We start from the raw sequence: 10,718 nt of genomic DNA, 5'->3' as shown, positions 1-10,718 counted from the left end.
TTATACCTTAGTCCCCCTCTCTGCCATCAGTTTCTCTCTGACCTTCTCCAGGCCTAAGAAAGGCTAGGCCAACAGTTGCTGCGACAATCTCTGAAATAGACAGCCTACAGTCTATCTCTGAAAAAATTCCCCTTGAAGGCATCGCAGGTGTCGCCTCACAATTACAAAGGATCATTTGAGACCTTTTTGATGCAGTTTGTACTACACCTCATTTGGAGGATTAGCCTACTGTCTCCAGTCTTGGGTCTTTTAGAGCTCCTGTAGCTACATAGATCTTTCCACTATACCTGCTATTCAATGTATTCCTCTATGTGGACTGGAAGCACACTGAATTACCAACCGAATGTGTTGGAACTAATCCCCTTTGAAAGGGAGTTTGTTAAATGGTGGTCTATTCTTCCTATAGATCCTAGTGATCTACCTTACAGGAATGCTGCCAGACAGGTAGAAGTACACCTAACTACACGTTAATCTTAATGATTCTACTGACCAGCAGCTAGAATCCTTCCTTAAATCACAGTTTAAACTGGTTGCTTCTGCCCTCCATTCAGTGTGGGTAGTGACCTTAATCTGTCAAATAGGGGTAGATTGGGTCAGATCCCTCCAAAAGGATCTCTACACCACTGGAGTAGACCCCTGTCCTAATTAAACATGTGGAACAAATGTCTGGAGCTTTAAGCTTCAGTTGTGATGGCTTGTTATAAGCATCTAAGCTTATATCCTACATGGGTCTGACACCATCCAGGTGTAGCTGTGCCTTCACCTTCGGGAAGGAGTGGGAACATTTTCTGCTCCAGGGAAAGTAGGCTGACCCCTGCTCTAAACAATGCTGAGAGTATTGGCCTTGCTTGCACTGTCTCCACTAAGAACAATGCTTGGGAAACTGGCTCTTCGCAACCACTTGCATCCGCACAGGGGGGGAGAGGTCTGAACGCCTAGGTGCACCTCAGGCTCTCTCTGGCAGGTGGAAATAATTCCTAGAGGGCCCTAGATCTCCTTGGATTGTCAGCAGACAGAACACCTAGTTTCCTGCTTCATGTACTCTGCCCGAAAGAGAGTACATCTGGAGGACTTCATGACACCTGTCTTCCTGAGGAATCGGGTGAATGCTCTTAGTGATTCTGCTAACTTTCCTCTCCCTCACTCCTTTGCTGTTTATACTTCGCTTGATCTGGGGGGATCAGGAGCTTCTTTAACCAGTGGATGTAGCCAGGGCCAAAAATGTTATTTTGTGGTCAATCTGTGTGAGTACATAAATAAATTCCTTTCTGACCTATTATTGAGGACAGATAGCAACCTGCACATTGCTTATTCAATGCTTTATTCATATGGCAATATGTGGAATAATTTATGGTAGGTTGTCAAATCAGGTAAACCTGCCGATCAACTTTACAATCTGCTTAAGATTTACCACAACTGTTCTATTCAGTCTGTGTGAAAGTTGATGGCCTGTTAAGTCTGATTAAAAGCCATAACTTGTATTAACATTTTATCTGCTGGATTATTATTTTTTCCGCTGCATGAGGCATTCTTAGAAAGCAAACCAGTTTCTGATGAGTAAATGTGTAATTGTTCTGGTTTTATACCCAGTTTCATTGAAGGTATTACAGTAATTATTTTTCAGTAGTGTCCTCCCTGTTTTCTGACAGTTTGTTTCTCTATCTTTCAGTGGGAGCTGGAGAAGTTGCAAACTTTGCAGCATACGCTTTTGCACCAGCTACCCTTGTGACACCCTTGGGAGCTTTGAGTGTACTAGTCAGGTACTATGCCTAAAATGTATCTGTATATTAATCTAAATGTTCCTATCTTATCTATGTTGTGTTATGGACTAGTTAATCTGTCATCGGTTTGTTTACAGCACAGGCTCTTGCTCTTTTTGCACATTTTTATATCATTAGTAGTTCATACAGGTTTAACGTTGCAGGTACTATTTAAAACCATGATCCAAATCTCCCATAGCAGTCAGACATGTACACTGACATAAGTTGTTCCATTTAAATTATATCTGTAAAAAAATAAGTCAAGGCAACTGGACTTGCTGTATTTTTCTAGAAAGATACAGCAAGTCCAGTTGCCTTGACTTATTTTTTACAGATATACCATGACCTGGATGAATGAGAACCTTCACAGACATATTGTGACGCATTTAAATGATGTATTTTGCTCATAGTTAACAATAGAATGTAGAAGTAATATGTTTAAAGTGGAACTAGACCCATTAATTTAACTGCCTCTCAAAACGGTTATCAAGGTAGCCGGTGTGCTTATTTCAGCTCTCACATGATCTTTCTGTTTCAAAAGTTTGTCATTAAGTTTAGGAAAGCATAACAAGTGCCTTAAAAAGACCGTGCAAAATATAAATCGGAGAAGACACATAATAAGCGCTCAGCACATGAAATGGAGTAAAGATACATAACAAGACCTGACCATCATAAGTCCTTTTGAGTAAGGGTTATCCAGGCAATTTACCACTATTAGAGAGGCCATTAGATTAATCAGTAACTATACCCGTCATACGTTCATAGGTAACATAACTTTGCTGATAAAGCAAAACTGATAAAGATGTCTAGAACGAGCGAGAAAAGAAAGGAAAGAAGTTTGGGGAAAAAAAGAATTCAGGAAAGACAGAAGACATAATAATCTTAGAAAACGGGTCTCACAGATGCACTGCCATTCACTGAGGCTCCAACAAAGCTAACTGAAGAGGTCACTAGGTCTCCCCCCTCAAAAAAGCAACCTCCTTCCCCAATCTCACATGAACTTTCACGCTCTCTAATGGCTGGTGTAATAGCTGATCACTTGCAGAACCATGGCAACTGCAATACAAATACAGGCTAAGATGGCACCTTCCTTGGCTGTAAGGGCTAGGAGGTTGTAGCTCTACTTTAAATTCATTTGAATGGATGTTAGAAACCATGACTTTGGCAGAGTCGTAAATGACTCTGCCAGAGCTGTTAAAGGTCAGTAGCTCAATGTGGCAAAAGCAGAGCTGTCGCAGATGCACAGTAAGCTTGCTTTTGCTGGGATTGGGGTGCCTTTGCCCTCATTGAGACTGATCAATATCTCCTGTGTAGATGAGGACTGTTCCATGTTCAGTGAATATGTAGAGGAATCTGCATGGCTCTTTCACTGAGTTTATGTATAGTGATTGTTCAGATATACGTCTAACTGATTATAATGAAATATAGTCCATGATATTCTATGGCTAGACGTTGCTGCATATTATTGCAGAAATATCAGGTGTAGTGAAGCGGTACTTTGACTGACATTTATTCCGTCATGCAACGCTGTACTGAAATGTATTTTATACCATTTTTTGGGGACAGATAGAGATTTCTTTTGGTGGTATTTATTCACCACTGGGGTTTTATTTTTTACTATATTAAGGAAAATTATCGAAATAAAAAAAAAAAACTGTTTCCCCTATATTAAATGATAAAACATTTATAATTACCCAATTTTTTGGTAAAATATAAGACGGTGTCACGTCGGGTAAATAGACACCAAACATGTCAAGCCTTAGAATTGCGTGCGCGCACGAAACCTCAAAAAACGATAATACCCAAAATTGGCCATAGGCGACGCTTTAAAAGCTTTCACGGCTCATCAGTTTAGTGTTATCAGTGATTGATGGCCCTAAAATGATTGCTCTCACTGCGACGTTCGCTGCGATATGTAACGTGTGTAGCGCAATTGTCGTTTTTGCGCGCTGGTGCTCATTGCTATTACATAGGGGGATAACAATGCCATGCTGTGCCTGTGTGTTTGTGGAGACGCACACAGCTTACCAGCAAATACAAGGGGGTGTCTCCATAGGACCCTACAGGGAAAGCAGCCACCCTAAAACAGGATATTGGGGTCAGTGCATTCTTCAGTTGTCAGTCTCATCACTGGAGTCCCCAAGCCAGGCAGTGACCCAGCCAATCAGACTTGGACTATAGATGAAAACTTTTTAGAGTAGAGTGGCCATTGAATGCACACACCTACCAGGACTGTGATCGAGGTACTACTAAATAGTGCTGTAATTGGAGATCACTAGATGACCCTGTTAGTTTGTATCAAACACTAGCATATGTGATGATTCCTTGCTTTAAGGGTGCGTTGTGACTTCTGCCCCCTTTTATTGCAGTGCCATCCTGTCATCATACTTCCTAAATGAGAAGTTAAATCTTCATGGGAAGATTGGATGTTTGCTGAGCATATTGGGATCAACTGTGATGGTCATCCATGCCCCCCAAGAAGAGGAGATTCGGAGTTTAAGTGAAATGTCTGTCAAATTAGCAGACCCAGGTAATGTACCTACATACAGAATTTCAGTGTTATGAGGTGCGAGTGTAATATTTGTCTTCCTATATAAGTAAAATGTCACATACAAAGGGGAATGTAGGCGGTGGTGGTTGGATGAAGCTATGTAGAAATAGAATAATTCCACATTTATTTTATTTTTATTATAGCTGTACAGTGTACCTGCCACTCTGGAGGGGTGCTGACAGCCATTCGTCCAGGGAGGAGTGCAGGTTATTAGCCTGGGATGAAGTGGATGTGGTTATCAGTGAGAAAAGTAGGATTCAGAATGCATTCATAACCCCAGGGGTGGTTGCGTGTCATAATGCAGACTGCTGGCAAGGGTATTTCAGTCCCAGTGGAAGGTTACAGTCTTCCTGTTGTTGGAGGTGCAGAGAAGTTTGCTTTGGTCCGGGTAGCTTTCTTTGAGGGTTTCATCAAAATGCTTCTTTTTTTTTTCTTTTTTTTTTTTCTTCGTTTTTCTTATTATTAGTGAAGTTAAAGGGAGGGCCTATCCCGTTCCCTTCAGCTTTCCCAAATTCAGCCAGCCAAAACGATGGAAAGACTGGATTCTTTGTTTAGAATTAAGATAAATGGCTCCACATATGAAATACATTTCTATGTGTTGCAGTTGTGATGCAAAGTGGAGGTGTGAGGAAGGGATGCCCAGGGGTGGGAGAAAGGGTGAAGCAAAAATGCACTTATTCTTTGTAATGAGGTCATAGTTAATTCTAATGATACAGCCACGTGTGTATGTAATGAGGTCATAGTTCATTCTAATGATACAGCCACGTGTGTATGTAATGAGGTCATAGTTCATTCTAATGATACAGCCACGTGTGTGTGTAATGAGGTCATAGTTCATTCTAATGATACAGCCACGTGTGTGTGTGTAGGATACGGAAGGACGTGTACGTGTGTGAAATGTGTGACAATACATAAACTGAAACCCTTTTTTTTTCTTTCTGCTTTTTAGGGTTTATACTTTTTGCAACAGCAGTCGTCATTGTATCGCTGATCCTTATTTTTGTGGTGGGACCAAGTCACGGCCAATCCAATCTTTTGGTGTATATTTCCATCTGCTCTGTCATTGGGGCCCTTTCCGTCTCCTGTGTCAAAGGATTAGGAATTGCTATTAAGGGACTCTTTGCTGGAGAGCCTGTCCTGAGAAATCCCTTGGCCTGGATCCTATTGATTAGCCTTATAGCTTGTGTAAGCACTCAGATAAACTATTTAAACCGAGCACTGGATATATTTAACACGTCCTTAGTGACTCCAATATACTATGTGTTCTTTACCACCTCAGTGCTTACATGCTCTGCCATTCTGTTCAAAGAATGGCAACATATGTCTGTTAAGGACATGATTGGGACCTTCAGTGGCTTCTTAACCATTATTATCGGCATCTTTTTATTGCATGCCTTCAAAGATGTTTCTTTCACCTTGACCAGCCTTCCGGTTTCCCTGAGAAAAGATGAACGAATCATAAATGGGAATCTACCCAACAACATCTATGAACACCTTAATGGGAATGAGGAGACCTCTCTTCTCTGTGAAAATGAGATCCAGATAAATGAGAAGACCACTTCTCGCCGCAGTGGGAATTTGGCATCCTTTTAAACTGAAATGTTGTTTTCTCCGTTGCTGGAAAACCTCATACACCATGCTAATCTCATATGAAGGGCCACTGAGTGAATATTACAAGTTTAGATCAGTGACTTCATGTAATAATGACATGTGGGCAGCTGTGGCTCCGCTGTGTTACTCTCCATTATCTGGACCAAAGCGCTTTATCGATGACATTTTATAAGGAAAGCCGGCAACATGCCTAACCCAACTTCAAAACCAAATGCAAGGACAGTACAACAAACATCAGAATTACCGTGGCGCAGCAATTACATGTATCGCCGATAGGAACATGTCCATTGATGATGCTGCTGCTTTATAAGTCCACTATTATTATTTGATGGATAGGTAGTCTCTGGTTCCTGCAGCTTAGTAATTGGAGAGTCAAAGGCTGTCTGAACCTTCTGTGGAAATTATCGGTACATTTTATAATTGGAGACTCGGTCACCTACAAATTGTATAGGGAAGCAAGCATGTCCTATGGGTTCTTTGGGCATCTGCACAGTAATATGCAGAAAATGTCAAATACAAGCTAGTTAGATAAAAGGGCTAATCATCTGTCAATAACATTCACAAATCTGTAAATATGTTGCATGATTTACATTGACTGGGCAGCCCCCTTTTTTTAGGCTATTCTAGATTTGGGTCCGAGCATGATAAATCTTCTATGTAAAAGAAATGATCTTCCTCCGGATTCTACATTTTATCTGGACTGGATTCAGTTGTTCTTAAGCTACTGAAAGACTTTTAGGTTTTTATTTGTGAATGCTACTGACTGCCCTTTTATGTAAACCTAGTTTTATTGTATATTTTCTGCCCTGTGAAGGGAACCCCTACGCAGCAATACAGAGGCTGCCATGCTGACCTACTTTTAAGAATACTTGTTTGGGGTGGCGGGCTCTGTATTCTCTTAGTACAGGGTCTTTTATACTCTTTGCACTTGTGGACTCTCAGAAAAGCTCATACCCTAAAAGAAAGCACTTGGTGGCAGCACTGTGGAAAATGTAGACGGCATTCAACGCCATGGAGCAGGAGTGCGTAGGAGCTGCATTGTCTTTTTATTTGAAAGGCTACTTCCAGCTCCAGTCAAAAACAAAGATTAACCAAGAATCTCTGTGCCACTCTTACATACTAAACCGGATCACTTTGTATTACGAGATACCTTATTCCTTTTCAGAAGGCCAGTTTTGATTTGAGTCTTTGCAGTAGATACAGTTGCATAATGAATCCTTAGCAGTAACAGGATGTGCAGTCTGCGGGGCAGACCCAAATCCAGTATTGGCCGGTGACAGTGAAATGACCATTGAGAGGCCACGCCATCCTGTTCTATGAAAAATCAATGCAAAATGTCATTTGAAATTGAATAACCTTGTTGAATAGAAATCCATGTGAATTTCCCTTGCTTGGCCATTTTAAAAAGTCTGACTATTTGAAGTGATTTGATCCCCCAAACTGTACAGACAATCCTTTTAGCACAGGTTTTGATTGGGCCTGCTTGCGCGGCAATGGTTTATTTTGCCTTACTCTTCTTTTTTGTTTTTTGTTTTTTCCTGTTCTTAATTTGGGCATGTAAAACTGTAAATAATTTTTAGACTCCTGAAATCTGTTGCACTGGTAACTTTTAATTGTATATAAATAAAAATTGTCTAAATTTCTGCTCTGTATGCTTTATGATCTGCACTGTCTCCTGCAATTTAATCTCGCTGCCTTTGTACAATACAAGATTGGGTAAGTCATAAAACAAATTGTGAAACATAACCTATTTTGAAATAAAATGTTTCTTTGAAACCCTGCAACTAATGCCGAAAGATTGTGTTTGTATATTCTTTATTTCACAGGGAAGTTTACAAATAACATGTACCATAGGTAACCCAACACGGATTAGAAAGACATGAAAAACCTTTACATACATAGTTGTGGGCATTCCATGCTACTTACCATGGTAAATGAACAACATGGATAGATTTCTCCTCTTCCTGACAGGTTTAGAACTTCTGATGGTTTTTATTTCCTTGTACCTTTCTGTCCCAGAACAGGATCACAGACAGAAAATAATACTTTTTTTTTTTTTAAAGTTCCCCATCCTATCTAAAACTAGAAAAAAATAAAAATAAGTAGATGTGTGAGTTGTGTATCTGCTTTCAGGAGGTAGACACTGGAAACAGAACAACCAGTTGAAGGCCAATCTACTATAACCCTGCCTTTTAATCACCATGTTTTTATTGCTAGTGTTCTAGAAAGTTGGATGCTCTCTTTGCTGGAGAAAACTCTCTCCCTCCCTCTCTCTCTCTCCCTCCCTCTTGCCCCCTCTCTCTCTCTCCCTCCCTCTTGCCCTCTCTCTCCCTCCCTCTTGCCCTCTCTCTCCCTCCCTCTTGCCCTCTCTCTCCCTCCCTCTTGCCCTCTCTCTCTCTCACACTCCCTCTTGCCCTCTCTCTCTCTCTCCCTCCCTCTTGCCCTCTCTCCCTCTTGCCCTCTCTCCCTCTATCTCTCTCTCTCTCCCTCCTCGCACTCTCCCCCTCTCTCCAGTGGGCTAGTAGCTGGGCTGTCTGGTGACTCACATGGCTCTGCTGAAGGTCCCAGGCTTCCTCCCACATGATGTCACTGCCGGTAGGGGCCTAGGCGGTACTTCAGTTGTCACGTATTCTCAGCACAGGCTGTGAGGATGCCGACAGGAGGATGTGTTGCTACTGATGGATCCATTGCAGGCTTATGTGGACCCAGGTAAATGGTGCTGTTTTTATCCCACTTGCTACCTTGGCTTATTGTGCCGCTTTTCTTACATGGGGTCGGGCCCTTTTTGTGTAGGTCACACTGTTGGTGATTTGTGAGGACGAATTCTCATGTTGGAGGGGCCCTTTCACTTGTATCTTGCAAGCCAAGGCTCCAGACAAAGCTAAGTCTATCCAGAAGGAAGTGTGTGATGCTAAGCTCAATGCTGCTCATTCCAAGGCCGTGTCAGCAGTTTGTTTACAGAAGAATCTGCTAGTGCCTGTAGTAGTCTTTTGTCCTCGGTAAAGGAAGAACTGGCATCCAACTTTCACTCTCTCCGATCCCTGATTGAGGACAGGAGAGCCCTTGTGTGTCTAAGTCCTCCTGCTTTTCTGCCTTTAGTTGCAGGGAAAGTTTTTCACAAGCACGATGAGTTTAATGAACCTGGTCCTTCCCAAAATGATTCTTCGGCAAAGGTTGAATGAAACAAACCTTCCTCAATGTGCAGATTGAAATGATCTCTGGAGGATGTGGATAGTTTACTTAGAGCAATTTATGAAGAGAAAGTTTTACTTTGCAGGCATGAGCTTATGTACCAAGGGTTGCAAAGAAGGATGTCTTGTGTTTTTTCTTGTTCACTAGGTTCTTACTGCTTCAATTTTTAAAGGATGGTCGGAGCCAGAAAAGAAACCTTTCTTATCTAATAGTCTGAAGCGGTGGTTCCCTTATGATGATGATCCAGCCTTGGTCTGGAACCAAAATCCTAAGCTGGATGCTCCTTTTTCAAAAGTGTCTAGGAAATCATCTTGCCTTTAAAGATATGGATGTTCTAAAGCAGGGGTCTCAAACCTTTGGCCCTCCAGCTGTGGTGGAACTACAAATCCCATGAGGCATTGCAAGATCCTCACAGACATGACTCCTGTAGAGAGATGCATCATGGGATTTGTAGTTTCATCACAGCTGGAGGGCCAGAGGTTTGAGACCCCTGTTCTAAAGCATGCAGTGGATGAGAAAATGGATGTGCTGTTTAGGAGAGCTTGGGATTCTACCCTGGCTAGTCTAAAACCTGCCTTGGCTACAACTTGTCCCCGGAAATGTAGTTCTGTCTCTTGCTTGAGGGCTCATCTTGTTGCTGGTACTCCAAGAGCAGTTACTGGAGTCCTCTTCCTATTTTAAAGCAGTAGGATTTATTGTGGATGCCTCTGCAGAGTCTGTTAGAATATCACCGTTCCAAGCTTGCTTCTGTGATGGACTACAATCTCAGTACAAATTAGTAGACTAAAACATGAGATTGGAGTCCATCACAGAAGTGAGCTTGGAGTGGTGACTACTTTTTACAACACACACAGGGACCATGGGGAACAAAAGTAGCCACCCTCCAGAAGGAAGGACAGTGTCAGCACCAATTCAGAGATGATTTGAGGCTCTACAGCCACGTGATACACAAATAAGACATTTTGTTAATAGTTCAGGTACTTGAATGTATTTTTAAGATTTAACTCCTGAGTTTAGTGTCACTTTAAGAGGATCTGGTGGTCTTTGATATCTAACAGATCAGTCTTTCCCATAGCAGCATCCCTCTTAAAGGCCAGTCTACCATATAAAAACCTTTTCCCTAAAAATAACCAATTCTCACCAACTAAACCACATTGCAATCTCTTAGCTTCAGGGGAGCACTGGGAACTTTTGAGCTGGGAGGACACAAACATGACCAGCTGGCCCTCGTATTGTAGGCGGGGTTTTCTGATACCTAAAGAAAGTGCGCCTCACAAAGGGATCTATTTATAAACCGTTTGCAGGTCCCTTCACTCTGTGAACAGTAATTTTGGGTGAATGACTAACGAATGTTCTTAATATATATTTTTTTCCACCAGTTTGAATGTAGTGTAATAATACAGTGGTCACCATGTCCACTAATACAGTGGACATGAAGTTTCTCCCAGTTCAATTGTAGTTTGTGATAATACATTATGGCCACTAGAGGGAGCGGAGGTGCATAGATATTTAGTTTGGTAGGCATAGTGAAAGGTGGGTAATGTCTTAAAGCAAATGGCTTATTGTGGCACAAATTGTTCTCGCTCGTTATTTATAGATTAATC

The 10,718-nt window shown here is 41.7% G+C and overlaps 1 protein-coding gene across 1 annotated transcript in view; it reads left to right on the top strand.

Moving 5' to 3' along the window:
- NIPA2 (non imprinted in Prader-Willi/Angelman syndrome 2) overlaps positions 1-10,718 on the top strand; it is a 37,784-nt gene that overhangs the window by 11,405 nt on the left and 15,661 nt on the right. The window contains exons 4-6 of the mRNA XM_018562812.1: positions 1,670-1,760; positions 4,130-4,290; positions 5,261-5,969. Of these exons, the coding sequence (XP_018418314.1) occupies positions 1,670-1,760; positions 4,130-4,290; positions 5,261-5,904 (896 nt within the window). The 3' untranslated portion in view covers positions 5,905-5,969. The remainder of the gene's footprint in view (positions 1-1,669; positions 1,761-4,129; positions 4,291-5,260; positions 5,970-10,718) is intronic.

This window comes from Nanorana parkeri, unplaced genomic scaffold, assembly GCF_000935625.1.
Source record: "Nanorana parkeri isolate BGI_ZX_2015 unplaced genomic scaffold, ASM93562v1 scaffold601, whole genome shotgun sequence".
In the NCBI taxonomy this organism is placed as follows: Eukaryota; Metazoa; Chordata; class Amphibia; order Anura; family Dicroglossidae; genus Nanorana; species Nanorana parkeri.
Note: the sequence above shows the minus strand (reverse complement) of the source record. Positions and strands in the feature narration are given on the sequence as shown.